Below are 17,235 nucleotides of genomic sequence, written 5' to 3' on the forward strand. Positions count from 1 at the left end.
AGCATTCAAGTATTTACTGAATTAGACTGGCAATAACAGCCATTCACAGTGCTGGGCCTCAACACTGTTTCAACACTGAAAAGGCTACTAACGCCAGACAGCAAACGGTACACAATTTCCATAATTTGCATCACTAACCAGTTGGAGGTACGGCTGTGGGTGGGGAATAGGTGCTATTTGTATCCCACAAAAAGGTCAGTTTCAGAGTCAAATCAAATGTGCATATTGTTTACACATGCTTTTTTAACTCTGCCAAGTACTTGAGGAGAAAGATCTTGATTAAGACCTCTATCAAAATCACATTGGTAGAGCACTAACGGAATGCAGCACAAAGACACAATTACTTGGCATGCATTTTGACTCTGCCCACCCACTGTGTGACCATGGACAGGTTTCCTTCGTGCTTTGCTATTTCCACAGAAAGGTAACCACTCACTCGGGTAACAGTTGAGTTGTGAAAAATGTATTCTACTTTAAAATAGAGAGAAAAGCACAGAAAACTTCCTGGGCCAATTTTAGGTTTGCCATTTCTATTTGTGACACACAAATCAATTATGTCAGAGAAGTGGATCACTTTCCCACAGGATATCCTAAGTAGTTCAAGCCAGTAATGAAGTTGACCTAGTACTTTTTTTTTTTTTTTTTAATTTGGGTCACTTTTTATGTCACTGTTCTTGAATCACCTGCCTTTATTTATGAAAGCATTTAACATGTATTATAAATTCTATGTGGATAAACGACATGCTGAGAATGTAGACTACGTGAAAAAAACAACTATCAAAAAATGAGTCTTTTTCAGATTAGCCATAGAAAAGCAAATTTTGAACAACATGGATTCCCTACTGTTAAGTTTTATTAAGGAAATTGACTCAAGCTTCACAGTGCTGGACCAACTAAGACTAACAACACAGTCAAAAACTGAAAGGAATGCAAATACACAAACTCAAATCTCATTTGAAAAACTTCTTCCCTTTCACTGCTTCAGGGCATGGTCGAGTCAGGAAATACGGGCTGGTTGGAGCCAAGTGGTATTTTAGCGAGGCCAAACAAAATACACTTCTCTCTTTACACAATTCTTTCTTTTTATTTTTTTAAGCTTCTATTATTTTAAGAAAGGAAAAAGTCATCAGTATTTGTGAAGAAATACCAACCTCAGGCTCAACAAATCTAAGTTACAGAAGTTTGAAATTGTTTCCAGTTAACATTCTGCCAAACCAGGAATCCATATTAAAAGACCATGTAAACAAAATAAAACAAAAAGCACTTGTAACTCTGCTCCACAAAGAAGGTCAAATCTTCTATCTTCTTCTAAAGAGCTATGGAGAAATCAGCAGTTCAAGATGGTGGCACAGGAAGATCCTGAACTCACTTCCTCCCACAGACACAACAAATCTACAGCTACATAAGAAAACAATTCCCTCCGGAAAAAAACAAGAGAACTGAACAACTACTCCACAACAAAGGATTAAAAGGGCCACAGGGAGATGGGTAGGAGAAGCAGAGATCTCACCAAAAATCCCACCCCCAAGTGTAGCAACCATTGGAGGCGTCTCACAAATATGGAAATCCTCCCTGAGGAGTGAGGGGTTTTTGCCTCATGTCAGGCACCCAACTCCTTGGGACCTGTACTGGAGAGACAAGCTCCCAAGATATCTGGCTTGTTGAGCCAACAAGACTTACATCCAGAAAAATCATCAGGCTGTAGGGAGCAGACATTGTGCTCTTAAAAGGGTTGTGTGCAGACTCACTTGCCCTGGGATCCAGCACAAAAACAGCAGTTTGTTAAGAGCCTAGATCATATGTGAAGAAATTCATGTATTAATAATCTCAAAGCATCTGCCACAGGGCAAAAGCCTGTTGGGACTCTTTCCAGGAGTGGAAGTACTGGTGGGTGCCATGTTTGCACTCTCACTTTAATTTGCTGGGGCCAACTCCCACCCCCACCCTGGAGGCAGAGGTGGGTGCCCTAATCCCTGACACTGCTACTGCTACTGGCCAGAGGCAGTAGGTGAGCACCCTAAGCCCTCTTATTGCTTTTGCAGCCCTGTCCCACTCCCAGCTTCCCTCCCAGCTCCCCAAAGCCAGTAGGTGTAGACAGCCCACACAGGGGATACCCACTGAGTACTTGGCTCCAGTAACCAGGGGGGATTGCATTTCTGAACCCCACGGAGCTGAAATAAATGGACAGGCACCATGAGAGACGATTAAGAACTAGGGCAAGGTTAAATGACAAGGTTCATTGCCCACACAGGGACACCCTTCAAGACCAGGAGAGACAGTTGTTTTGCCTAACACAGAAACAAACACAGAGTCACACAAAATGAAGGAACAGAGGAATATGTTCCAAATGAAAGGATAAGATAAAATTCCAGAAAAAAAAAAAGCAACTAATGAAATGGAGATAATTTACCTAATAAAGAGTTCAAAGTAGTGGTCAAAAGTTGCTCACTAAATTTAGGAAAATGGATGAACATTGAGAAAAATCTCAATAAAAGACAGAAAATACCAAACAGTAGTCACAGAGCTGAAGAATACAATGGCTGAACAATAACTGAATATGACACCTGAAAATACACTAGAGGGGTTCCACAGCAGACTAGATGAAGCAGAAGAATCGGTGATTTGGAAGACAGGGTAGTGGGACTCACTCAAACAGAGCAGCAAAAAGAAAACAAAATTTTAAAAAGTGAAGATAGCTTAAGGGACCTGTAAGACAACATCAAGCAAAAATAACATGTGCATTTTAGGGGATCCCAGAAGGAGACAAGAGAGAGAAAGGGGCTGAAAACTATTTGAGATAATAATGGCTGAAAATGCCCCTAATGCAGAGAATCTGAAAAGTAGCAACAGAAAAACAACTTGTTATACAAAAGGGAACCCCCATAAGATAATCAGTAGATTTTTCAGGAGAAACTTTGCCAATCAGAAGGAACGCTATGATATACTTAATGTGCTAAAAGGAAAACTTCTAAGCAAGAATACTCTATCTGGCAAGGGTATCATTCAGAATTGAAGGAGAGACAAAGAATTTACCAGACAAGCAAAAGCTAAAAGAGTTTATTACCAATAAACTGGCTCTGCAAGCTGAAAAGTAAGGGCGCTAATTAGGAATAAGAAACCATACAACAGAAAAAACTCACTGAAATATATAGCAAAGGAAGAGAATTAATCACTTATAAAGGCAGTATAAAGGTTAAAAAACAAAAGTAGTAAAATAACCATAACCACAATAATTAGTTAAAACATACATAAGATAAAAGATGTAAAATGTGACATCAAAAATGTAAAATGTTTGGAGGGGGGTGTAAAAATGCGATTGAGAATGCATTCAAACTTAACTTGCTATCAACATAAAACACATTGTTATATGTATAGCCTACTATATACGAGCTTTATTGTAACCACAAAGTGAAAACCTGTAGTAGATACCCAAAAGATCATGAGAAAGGAATCTAAGTATCACACTACAGAAAGCATTCAACCACAAAGGGAGGAAGGCAAGCAAAGAAGAAAAGAACAGAGAGGAACTACAAAACAGTCAGAAAACAATAAACAAAATGGCAATAAGTACACATCTATCAGTAATTACTTTAAATGTAATGAACTAAATTCTCCAATCAAAAGACATAGAGTGGCTGAATGGTTAAAAACAAGAAACAAAACACAAGACCTATATATGTTGTCTGCAAGAGACTCACCTTAGATGTAAGGGAACACACAGACCGAAAGTGAAGGGATGGAAAAAGATGTTTCATGCAAACAGAGCCAAAAGAAAGCTGAGGTAGCTACACTTACATTGGATAAAACAGACTTTAAAACAAAGATTGTAACAAAACCCAAAAATGGACATTACATAATAATGGAGGGGTCAATTCAAGAAGCCATAACATTGATAAATATTTATGTACTCAACACAGAAGTACCTAAAGCAAATATTAACAGATTTAAAGGGAGAAACTGAAAGCAACATAATACTAGTAGGAGACTTTAATACCCCAGTTACATCAATGGATAGCTCATCCAGACAGAAAATCAATAAGGAAACACTAACCTCAACTGACACAACAGATCAGATGAACTTAATAGACATACATACAATACTCCATCCTAAAGTAGCAGAATACACATTCTTCTCAAATGCACAGGGAATATCCTCCAGGATAGATCATGTGCCAGACCACAAAACAACTCTCAATAAACTTAAGAAGTCTGAAATTATATCAACCATCTTTTCCAACCACAATAGTATGGAGCTAGATATCAATTACAAGAAAACTGGGAAAATCACAAATATGTGGAGATCAAACAACATGCTACTGAGCAATCAATGGGTCAATGAAGAAAGAAAAAGAGAAATTAAAAACTGACTTTAGGCAAATGAAAATGGAAATAAACATACCAAAATCTACGGAGGCATCAAAACCAGTTCTAAGAGGGAAGTTTATAGCAGTACCAGTCTACTCCAAGATGCAAGAAAAAATTTAAGTAAACAATATAACTGTATACCCAAAAGAACCAGAAAAAGAACAGACAAACTCCAAAGTTAGTAGAAGGAAGGAAATAATAAAGATAAGAGAGGACATAAATGAAATAGAGACTAAAAAGACAATAGAAGAGACCTTAGTTTCACTGAGCTGTTTTTTTGAAAAGATAAACAAAATTGACAAACCTTTAATTAGACAACAGACAAGGAGAAAAAGAGGGCTCAAATAAATTAAATCAGAAATAAAAGAGGAGAACTCACAGCTGATACCAAAGAAATACAAAAGAATTATAAAAGATAATTACATGCTAGGGTGCCTGGGTGGCTCCATCAGTTGAGCATCTGATTCTTGGTTTCAGCTCAGGTCATGATCCCAGGGTTGTGGGATTCAGCTCCGTATCAGGCTCCATGCTGAGCATGGAGTTTGCTTGGGATTTTCTCTCTCTCCCTCTGCTCCCTCCCCCATTCACTCTCTCTTTTGCTCTTTCTCTCTCTCTCTAAAATAAAAAATTCTAAAAAAATTTTTTAAAAAGGTAACTACATGCCAAAAAATTGGACAACATAGAAGAAATGGGTAAATTCCTAGAAACATGCAATCTTCCAAGACTGAATAATGAAGAAATAGAAAATACGACTGGATCAATTATTGGTAAGGACATTGAATCAGTAATCAAAAAACTTCCAAGAAACAAAAATCCAAGATCAGATGGCTTCACTGGTAAATTCTATCAAACATTTGAATAAGATACTCATATTCTCTCCCTTCCAAAATATAAATCTCTTCTCAGCTCTTGGCTCCCTCCCTAGTATTTATCCAATTATTAGTAATAAACATGCTATTATTTTCTTTGCATTATATCCCAACAGTGCTCTTAGCAGTAGGAGAAATGAAAAGGCTGATTGATACAGTTTATTATAAGTAAAAAAATAGTCATGCTAATGTTTTCCATCACTTGGTCTTTTGAAAGAAGGAATGATCCCAAATATTTCATGACATCTGTATTAGTCACAAAATAAGTTAAAGAAGGTCATTTTTTTTAAACAGCTATGATTAGAGACCTAAAGTCATGAGGAGACAAAACAGGAATCTATGGTGCTTGGGCTAGAGTTCTGGAAACAGCTGGTCAGTTAGCAGATGTGGATAAGTACAATATCCTCAACACTTTAGGTATAAAATATTAGCCAAAGGGTACTTTACATGTTAGGAGTGGTGGTATTTAGCTGTAGGAAATATATTAGGAGAGCCAGTGATATGGTGGGATGGCTTCTACCAGCTCATGAGAGCTGACTGTGAGATTTTAGGGGACTATGCTGGCAGCCTGAAATTGGTTATTTACCCCACAGAAAATGGCAAATTCTACAGATCAGCCTTCCTCTGCAATTCCCCTGGAGAGCTGGGTTTTAAACATTTAGCAGCACATCACTATAGAAGACTGAGGATGGAATTGTCCAAATCAGCCCATTTTAGGTGGAGCAGAAAGTCACTGCCATAAAATTTTAAAAATAGCATATTATATTTTATAAAAAATATCCAGTGCAAGTCATGAAGATAACTGTTTAAAAATAAAAGACAAAGGCCATCTCCATACTTGGATAATTCCTTCAAGACTCCATGAGTCTACCATTTTACTCAGAAATACACTCATGAAACTTAATTTCTGCTCTATTCTCTCATTCAAAACGGTACACTGTCCCAGAAATATTCTTTCCCATTACCTCCTATGTGTGTTTATGTGACTTATTATTATTTAATCTAACACTTTTTTACCCCCTTAAAAATCAGCAAGAGATCATTAAAAAACCACAATGCGATTTACAAATTTAGAATTTCATTCCATCTCCACCTGGATTGCTGTATAACTTCAGGTTATTAAACCAGGTAACCACCACAAAGAGGTATTATTTCAAAGCAATTAGAGACGTGCCACAAAAAGAAGAAATGTAGTCATCAAACTAACAAAAAGCATATTTCTCGAAGTGTAGAACTTATCCTGCTAAGGTATTTTAGGAATTCACTTGAGACTTCCAAATATTAAGTTGCATTTTACTCATTGAGATGAGCCTGACCCCATAAATTGTGGCTATCAGCTTCCTGTGGGATACAACCAAAACCTATGCCATCACGGGGGCAACTTCTGCAGCCACAGAGGCTATTATACTCTGGTAAAATGAGAAGTAGGCTCAAACTGTGGTAACTTTCACTGTACAAATATTTGTTCTCTTCTAAAAATCTATCCTCATAACCATAACTTCTACTTGCCATGGTCATCTAAGTTGGTTATTTGGACCATTCTGCTACTCAAACCCCCAATCTGACATCCGAAGTCACAAAGCTCTAGAGTTACCAAGCTTGGATATAGAAATGGATGTCAATTTTAGCTGGGAGATATAGCATATGATTTTGTAGGAAAAAAAACACACAAGAAAATATGGGAAAAGACATTTCACCTTAAATAAAAAGATGGTTAGCATTTTAGATTTTTATTTAAAAAATGAAGTTTATGATATGTTATTCTTAAAGTTTCAAGTTTCTTAGTATTTCAATTTAAGCCCATGTAGAATAATCTCGGTAAAACATTTTGTGTTATACTGTTTGCGAGTACAAAGCCAAAAGGTGGGGGGGGGGAGTTATTCCATATTTAACATCTGGAAGGGGAATCAAAAAATAACTTTCTTTTCTAAAAATTAAACCAAATGATAATCCCATTGTGTGAACTTAAGAAATAATAAGCGGGATACCTGGGGTGGCTTAGTCAATTGAGCATTCGACTCTTGATTTCAGCTCAAGCCATGATCTCGAGGTTTGTGAGATTGAGCCCCCATCGGGGTCTGTGCTAACAGTGCAGAACCTGCTTGGGATTCTCCACCACCCCTTGTCCCTCCCCCACTCACATGTTCTCTTTCTCAAGATAAATAAATGAACATTAGAAAAAAGAAATAATAAGCTTTATGGTATTTTTCTAATTATCAATGCCATTTTGCCTTTTTCTCTTTGTTATCCTTACCCCTCTGCAATAGATATTCCACTGATAATACTCCCCTGACATGGGTCTGTGATGGTTCACTCTATATGTCAATTTTATTGGGCCACCAGTACCCAGACCTTTGGCCAAACACTTCAGGATGTGTCTGTGAGTGTGTTTCTTGATGAGATTAACATTTGAATCAGCAGAGAGAGTTAAGCATATTGCCTTCCCTAATGTGGGCACACCTAATTCAATCAACTGAAGAACTCAAATAGGACAAAAGGCTGAGAAGAGGTAAATCCATCTGCCTAACTGAATTGGGATATTGGTGTTTTCTGGCTTTAAGACTCAGACTGAAACATAGGCTTTTTTTGGGTCTCAAGCCTGTCAGGTTTGGATTAGAACTTACACACATTAGTGTGTGTGTGTGTGTGTGTGTGTGTGTGTGTGTGTGTGTGTGAAAGAGAGAGAGAGACAGAGAGAGACACAGAGAGACACAGAGAGAAATCAACCAGAATGACCATAATAGCCATGGTAGAGAAAGAAATGCTTCTGGGTTGTTTTAAGATAGGAGCAAACATCTGAAGACAGACTACCCTGGAGTGGTCATGAACAACAAGGACAACAAAAAACAATAGCAAAAGGAACCCTACTTTGAAAAAACCATTCTGTTGGACCATCATGGGTACAGAAAATCAGCAGTACCTTAAGAGGAAGAATGGGACACTGTACTAATCCTACATTATTTTCTTTATAAAACCATTGTGTATCTCCTATTAGAAAAAGGATTTGGCCATTAATAACATATCTTTATCATTTTCATGAAATTCTAAACTGATGAAACTCTCAGTTATTTCCAGTCCCAGGAGCTGGAAAGGATAGGTTACTAATCCTCACTTTAGAGAAAACTGAGGTTCACAGAGGTCAGATAGGGATGGATCCAGAAATTCTGACCCCACTGCGGCACAATATTCTCAAATCCATCAAATTAACAATGGGAAGAAAGAAAGAGAGAGAGAGAGAAGGAAAGAAAGAAAGAGAGTAAGTTAGTTAGTTCCTAGGTTAAATACATTTGGTTTTTCTTATTAAAGCGCATATTTGTCTTCCAGATATATTATCCCCATGAGCACATACTAATGATCAAACCCAGCCAAGAATCAGAAGCATTTTAAACAAGTCACATTTTAATACTATTGATGCATATTTCTTGCAAAAATATAAAACATTTATATTGATACTGTATCCAGATCCCAAATTACGCTTAGTTTTTACACTCCCGAGAGTGTATAAAAATTTAAGAATTATTACAATAAAAAGCAAGAAGAATTTTTTTTATATATTGGCTTGCTTTCTTTGTTTATGTTTCATTTTAAAATGAGGCAAGTCAAAATGTGTTCTATATGTTAGGTGAAAATCCTAGGCCTTAGATCCAACAAATAAACACAGATGTTGATCAGAGTTTCATAAGGATGATCTTGCATAAAATAAAACTTGGCTCAGTTCCAGTCCCACCATTACAGAATCAAAATAATTAGGGAAATCAAGTAATGGAAGAAAATACTGATTAAAACACACAGTAGAATTTTGAACAAGAGACCTGGAATTAAAAGCAGAAACAAAAGCATTACATATTTCATGGCAAATCTAGTTTTTGAATCATATCATCTCAACTTCAAATCTAAAGAATCAAGGATTTATAGGTCCCACTGCACCTCCAACTGAAGGAAACCACCTATCCACTTTATAGTTCTATAGATTTGCCTATTCTGCTCATTTCATATAAATGGAATCATATAATATGTGATCTTTTGTGACAGTTTCTTTCACTCAGCAAACATTTTCAAAGCTTATCCATGTTGTATTAGTCATTCATTACTTTGTATTGTCAAATAATATTCCATTGTATGAATCTACCACATGTATTTACCCATTTATCCGTTCATGGGAATTTGGGTTGTTTCCACACTTTGGCTGTTACAAATAATGCTACTATGAAGTATCTGTGTACAAGTTCTATAGAAGAAAGTGTATTTTCATTTCTCTTGAGTATATACATGGTTGTGGAATTTCTGGATCATCTGGCAACTCTTTGTACAACATTTTTTTAGTAACTGTCAAATTGTTTCCAAAATGGCTGTATTGTTGTACAGTCCCACCAGCAACATATGAGTATCCAGATTCCACATTCTTGTCAACATTTATTATTTTTGAGATTTTTTTTGATGGCCTATCAAGTAGGTCTGTAGTGGTGTCTCACTGTAGTTTTGATTTTCACTTTCCTAATAACTAATGATATCAATGGGAAAGAACAGTCTTTTCAATAAATGATGCTAGGACCTAGATGTTCACAGGCAAAAAATGAAATTGAACCCTTGACCTCACACCATATAAAAAATTAACTCAAAATGGATCCTAGATCTAAATGTAAGAGCTAAAACTATAAAACTCTCAGAAAAAACACAGGAGTAAATTTTTGTGATCTTGGGTTAGGTAATGTTTTCTTAGATACAACACCAAAAGCATGAGCAACAACAACAAAAAACACAAATAAACTGGACTACATCAATATCTAAAATGTTGTGTTGTAAATAATACCATCAAGACAGTCAAAAGACAACTCAAAGAACAAAAGAAAGTATTTGCAAAGCATATATCTGATAAGGAACTAGTATTCAGAATATACTGTTCAAAGAACTCTTACAATTCAATAATACAAAGATAAATAATCCAATTACAAATAGGCAAATAATTTGAACATAAATTTTTCCAAAGAAGATACACAAATGACCAATAAGCACATGAAAAATGTGTACGTAGAGATGAAGAAACTCAGATCCAGTTAATATAAATGACATACTTCAAGTTAGTCAGGTGGTTAGTGGCCAGTAAGGTCTAATCTTTTATAGAAAAACTGCTAACGGCCTTGAATACAGAAAGACCTGGGTTTGTATCTAAGAGTTTACTTACACACCTAATCTCTTTGAGCCTTAGTTCCTTCATCTATAGCAAAACCTATTCCATAGGGTTATTGTGAAAGTTTAATGAGCTAATATAATATCCCTAACATAGAGCCTTGCATCTAACAAGCCATTATTATTATTATATTTCATTATCCTAAGTACCCCTAGCATAAGAAATCAATGGTATTTAAGTATGAAGCCATGTATATGTCTCTGGTGGTGTATCCTCTGCTAGAATACCTGTGATCTCATCAGGGCATCCATATATGTCTCAGCCTTGAAGGGTACTGGCAACCCCAGCATTTGGCCTGGAACCCTCAATAAAGGATCTCTCATTTCCAAAGACAATCCGTTCCAGTAGAGAACAGTGGTTAAGTCACATTGCTAGTGTTTGACTCCTGGATTCCTCACTTGCTTGCTAAAATTATACACATTATTTACCATCCCTAAATTTCACACAATGTGGATAATAATAATAATAATCACAGCCACATCATAAATTGCCATGAAGTGCAAATAAGATCATCCATAGGAGAGTACCTAGTACAGTGCCTGGCATGTGGCGGGAGTTTAATAACTGCAGGTATCATTGTCATCATCAGTATCACTGTCATCATTATCACCATCATCATTATCTCACCTGGCAAGCCTGATACTGTTCTTATTCTTTAATTAATAGTTAAACAGTATTTTATTTCCATTCTTTTTTGTGAGTCAAGGACATGATTCACCCTTGAACTTCCAAAAAGAGGATACCAGATCTAGAATCCTGTGAAATTTCACCCAATTTAAATCCTTGGCTTCAAGTAATTAGAAAAAAGTCTCTCCCCAACTTGAAGACTGTTAACGTGCAGTACAAGCATAATCACCACCTTGTTTAAACAATATTATGGAAGATCCAAGGCAACATGGGCATTAAGAGCGGTCGAATGGAGCAAATCTAGGAGCTATTTCTGGTGAAAGCACAGAAAGAGGAGGAAGTGGGGAGGGAGTCTTCATCTGTCCAAAGCAGAAATTACTATAAACTGGGGAACTACAGGTGACAAGTTTCATACATCAAACTTGTTTTGAGAACCTTCCATGTAAAAGGCACTGAGGTGGAAGAGAGGGTAATTAAAAAATAAATACAAGAACCCCCCAGAAAGGGATCATCTGCTTGGGGAGATAAATCATGTTAACGGCTATAGCATGAGAAAGATGCAGATAGATGTCATGAAAACAATACAAGGGAAATTATGTGAGGATACAAGGAAGGACTGATCACTTACGCCCAGATTGCAAAGAGCAGCTCACACTATATGCTGTCCTTCAATGATGCATCTGAAAGTCCCCACCTCCTCGATGGTGGTAGGAAATCCTATGGTACCTTCTACTACCTTTATTATGATTGTGAGAAGACATCCATTCTCCCTACTCACTGGTGACAGGCAGAATAAGAGCACAGACTCAGGAGCTGAACTGTCTGTGTTCAAATTGCGTATTAATTGTGGGACCTTGGTCAGTTCACTTAACCATGCTCTGCCTTAGTTTCCGCTTCTTTAAAATGTGGATAAAAACAGCAGCTATCTACAAGGCTGCTGTGAGCATGAAAGGAACTAATATAAGTGCTTACACCAGTGGGTAGCACATAGTCAAAGCTACATACTACCTAATGCTACACTGCTGGCTTTTATCACTGCCATCACAGGGGCATGCACATATGAGGCATTCAGAAGGATGTGATTATGTGCTGAATGACTATAACCGAAAACACAAAAAGAAAATGTTGCAACTGAGAAGACAAGATGGAGCCAGGCTTTGTAAGTCTGAAGAGCTAACTTTGAAAACACTCTGCTTGAGAAGCATTTCCTTTCATGTAGATGCGGACTTGGATATCCTGTTCCATGTCAATTCTAAAAACCAGTAGTCACTGTGGGAAAATAACTTTGTAGTATTTAATAGTTTTTTATATTAAGTGGGGGAAAAGTTTACTCCCTTTAAGTGTTCTGGAAGCAAAGCAATTCATTAAAAAGGGGGACTAGAGTGTATTATGCTAAGCAAAATACGTCAGTCAGAGAAAGAAAAATACCATATGATTTCACTCACACGTGGAATTTAAGAAACAGAACAAATGAACATAGGGGAAGGGAAGGAAAAATAGAATAAGATAAACACAGAGAGGGAGGCAAACCATGAGAGACTCTTAATGATAGAATAAACTGAGGGTTGCTGGAGGGGAGGTAGGTAGGGGGATGGGCTAAATGGGTGGTGGACATTAAGGAGGGGGGCACTTGTAGGGATGAGCACTGGGTGTTATATGTAAGTGATGAATCACTAAATTCTATTCATGAAACCAATACTACACTATATGCAGTGTAGCATTTAATAAAATCTTGGGAGAAAAAAAAGGGGGGTGAGCTAAAATTTCAGGGCTAGAAAAAGACCTATTAACTGCCTTGGAGGATAAGAGCTATGCTATCTAAAATGCAGCCAAATGCAGTACAGCCCTCTACACACCTAGCACAAACATCTTCCAAATGTTCCTTCAAATTATTTCAGACAACTGGAAGCCAGTCATTTGTAAAGGAAGGTGGGAGGAATCACAGGGAGATATACCTGCTTCAGTTAAGGTGTCCAACTTAACTAAAAATTAAAGTCCTACTGCACAAAGCAGAGATTAGGCTAATGTGATAAGCTTTCAGGCCTGTTTGATAATCCATTTTGTCCACAAGGCAATATAGAAGGGGTCTTTCTATATTTTTCATGCCAAGCAGCGTTCAAATGCAAAGCCACCAGTAGACTGCAAGATCAACTATCTACCAGCCCACACTCAAGGTTCTTTACAATTTCTACAACTTTAGGTTGAAATTCCCAAATAAGTCCAAAACCTTCAGGGAATAAAATACATAGTTGCATTACCCACATAGCTGAGATAATGTTTACCTGTGTTTAACTATGGAAACTTTTATAAAGACTATGAGACAGAACTTGTTCTTAAGAATACATCGTAACTCTTCTTAAATAGTGTCCTAAATGTAATTTAAAACTTTTCTCAAGGTCCAGGGATTATTAATAAGCAGCTGTCTCCTGAAGTGTGTCTGGCAAGTTATGACTGGCAGGAAAGGAGGGCCCCACTATGTATACAAAAGTTCCTGATCTCCCTTAGTGAAGGATACAAAAATGACTTAGTAAGTCTCTAGACAGAGCAGAAATATATGGCAGCATTATCTCAACTTGGGCTTTCCCTGGACCCATGGCTCTCTAATGAGTATAACTCCTCATGACACAGGGGACATCTTGTCTGAGCTGAGAACAGATCTGAATTCCTGATATGGTACTTCTCTTTTATACCCAGGTATAATACCATCAGTATTTTCCTAAGTCTTTACTTGGACAACCTATGCTCTTCCATTCAGTAGAATGTTTACCAACATTGGGCTCTCAGGCTGCGGAACCAAACTTAGCACCAGCAATGTGCCATCTTCTCTAGGAGGAGAGAGTACAGGAAATGCCAGGTGGCCCTGCTTCCAGCTTCCTAGTGTCCTGGAAAGGCTTCCCTGCCAGGGACATAATCACAAATCCATTCTCTTTCATCTATTCTAAATTTCATGCTTGAGACTTCTAATCTTCTCTTGGCTGGGAATGATAGGTTTATTTTTAAAATTTCTAGAAATCAAGTCAATAGTTTCAATGAGAGTCTGAGGGCTCCTCCCATGCATTAAAATACATGCCTTTTGTAACATCTATTTGGACTGGTTATAGGTTCTCAGATAAGCTAGCTGGAAGCTGAGTTCAAGTGAATAAGATGCTACTGTGTTATTATTGCTAGGGTACCTTGAGGGAGGATGGCATTTATTGAGTACCTTAAACATTTCATTTGCTTTGAATGCTCTTTTCCTTATATGGTTTACTCCTTGCTTCATTTGGGTCTCTGTTCACATATAGCCTTACCTGTGAGGCATTCCCTGGCCACCCTGTATAAAATAATTCCCCACTCCTGTCTTTCTGTAGACTCCATCCCCCTGATTTTTTTTTAATCACAGCATTAATCAATACTTGGCATGCTATTTGTTTATTTCTGTCTCTTTCCAGGAGAATGGCAGTCCTATGAAATAGCTGGCTTACCTGTTTTGCATTGGTGCTCTATAAATATTTGCTGAATGAATGAGAGAAGCATGGTTAAATACTTTAAATATCACGTCATTTTAATCCTCTCCATCCTTCAAGTCATGTATTTCAAGTCTTTTTACATACAGGGAAACTGAGGCTAGTTACTCAATACATGGAGAGCATATGCGGTTAAGAGCATGAACCCTTGCACCAGACTGCCTGGGTTAGAGCACAGTTTGGTCACTTGCCCTCTCTGACATTGGGCAAGTCACCAAACCATTCTGGACCTGAGGCTTCTAATCTGTAAGTGGCAATAATAGTAACCATTGCCTTCTGAAATTGTTGTGAGGAGCTTAAATATATCTTAAACAGCTCATGGCTCATAGCAGGTACTAAACCAGAGTTAAATAAATACAATCTTAACTGAGAAACACCTTATAAAAATTACTAACGTTCTCATTCTGCTTCTTACTCATAACAACTTCCTGATCATAACCCAGGTTTCTGGTTCATCTATCTATAAAGAGAGTGCAGATGTGGTTACTCTGGCCTGTGTGACACAATTATGCGTTTCTCATCATAAATGAATTACTCCGTGAGTGCTGTTTCATATAACAAAATCAGGGTTCTGAACCAACATCACTGAGGTCACAAGATACACCTTGTATAGTTATTTACTGACCTCCTAGCCACCTTCCACAAACAACCCCCCAACTTTTAAATAAACTATCTATCACACAAGCTGTACAACTGAGAAAGAAGTGTCACTGCCTAAGAAATATTTTCTCTGATCAGCAGAAAATGGTGACTACAGGTAGAAGAATATCCAGGCAAAAGGGAGTATTTTCCCAAACAAATGTCCCCACACCTGTCTGCTCCACACACTGTTTCAGAACAGCATATCACTGCTTGTAGTAACAACCTGTAGTCCAGGTTTCACTGGAACCTGGACGGGGAAGGTTTCACCTCTCAAAGGCTCTCAGCCCTCCCTCAATGGCAGAGCCACTGCCAAAGCCACAAGCAGCCCGCGGTCACTCGGCAGCTTCCACGCGGCAACTCCCCCATGTTACCTTGCCCTGATGATCGTGTTTCATTTCCCAGCCCCTTGGCAGCTCCAGCTGTTTGTTGGCGAACATATTGAGGAATCCCACAAGATCTCGGTTATGCTGGTAGCGTTCAAAGTGGTGGGTGTCCCGCCGGACTTTGGTGATCATGTGCTTCAAACACGTATTGTTTGTAAACATGCGGTAGGCACTCTGGAGGAAAGAATGGAGAGCCCACGTTAACCGGCCTGGGACCGCAAAAGGAACACACATGGTACTCGAGGGCACATTTAGTCTTCCAGTGGGCGTATCAGCTTCAACGTAACTCTGGACCCACACATGGAAGCAGCAGGCTGAGAACAATATTTTGATGAAAATAAAATAGGAAGACTGCAGAAAGTAAGGTATCTTCACTGATGAGGTCTCATTTTCTAAAGAACAAGAATGCTGTGGAGTCTCATTCTACAGGGGATGTTAGATCCTAAAGTTGGTCTTAGAAAAAAAGCACACAAAGTCACATCATGTCAGACACAAATATACCACCTCACAGGGACCCCCAACATAGCCAGTTTTTTGCTCTAGCACTGGAAGAGATGACTGGTCTTTGGGTGAGCGCCAGAGGAAGCAGTTGGCATGCACTTAGCAGCCAAGTTGTATGGAAAAATGCTTGGCCACATATTTGAATATTAGGAGTCCATGCAAAGGGCTGAGTTGCAGTCACTGAGACTCAAATCCAACTGAGACCACAATAGATCGAAGTTTTTCATCTTACACCTTCTTTGAGGCAAAATCACAGAGAACAGAATGACAGGCTGAACTGCCTGGGCTGTATACATATTTTTTTTTTCGTTCTCTATTTTTTCTGTGTGTATGTGTGAGTGAGTGTGTGTGTGTGTGTGTGTGTGTGTGTGTATACACATATATACATATATGGCTGAATTTATACAGTTGAAATGCATGCTTAATAAACCCCACCACACAAAAAAAGTGATTGTCTTGTGAAAAATGCTGTATTCTTTATCTCTATGATACTTAAACAAGATTCCAAAAATTGACCATAAACCGTGGCTATCAACATATAAGTCGACAAAGATTCATCACATAATATCATGTGCCAAGAAGTAGAAAAGGAGTAACTGTATGGAGCTATTTCCTTGAATTGTCAGACAGAAGATGATATTCATGAAATTACAAGGTGGTGAATGACCTACTCTGAAATTCTATTCTTCTCAGACAGGTTCAAAGGATTCTTCTTACCTTTAGTTTCCCAGGCCACTAGATGGAGTCTGGAGGCCTTCAGGCTTTATTTCATAGGTTCTGTTATTTATTTCATACACTAAGGTAGATCAAAACAAACCCCAAAGAAACCAGAATCTCTGGAAATAATTTCATTTTAATAAACATTTACTATCTTTGCTATGCCCAGTACTGTGATAGTTATTGAAGATAAAAGATGAATGACAATGAGGTCAGTTAATATTGTTCTTGTCTGTCCAGGATCCCTCAAGATGTGTCATGTTCTGGTCAAAGCATTTTTGATGATGTGCATCCTTCTAGAGCTTTCTTATGTTTGGTACTTATCATAGAAGCTAGTGATGTTGACATGGAGGTTGCTCCCCAGCCCGGGTCCCTCAATCCCTGAATGACTACAGGGATCACAGAACCTTGATGACCCAACTGGGAATGACAAACAA

The 17,235-nt window shown here is 38.0% G+C and overlaps 1 protein-coding gene across 4 annotated transcripts in view; it reads right to left on the reverse strand.

The window, feature by feature from the left end:
• The window catches only part of HECW2 (HECT, C2 and WW domain containing E3 ubiquitin protein ligase 2), a 369,888-nt gene that overhangs the window by 83,485 nt on the left and 269,168 nt on the right, over positions 1-17,235 (reverse strand). For 3 of the 4 annotated variants that reach the window (XM_043577366.1, XM_043577367.1, XM_043577369.1), the window contains one exon: positions 15,569-15,754. The exons of the other annotated variant lie outside the window; for it this stretch is intronic. In XM_043577366.1, the coding sequence (XP_043433301.1) occupies positions 15,569-15,754 (186 nt within the window). The remainder of the gene's footprint in view (positions 1-15,568; positions 15,755-17,235) is intronic. 4 annotated transcript variants of the gene reach the window in all.

The sequence above is a fragment of the Prionailurus bengalensis genome, chromosome C1, assembly GCF_016509475.1.
Source record: "Prionailurus bengalensis isolate Pbe53 chromosome C1, Fcat_Pben_1.1_paternal_pri, whole genome shotgun sequence".
Classification (NCBI taxonomy): Eukaryota; Metazoa; Chordata; class Mammalia; order Carnivora; family Felidae; genus Prionailurus; species Prionailurus bengalensis.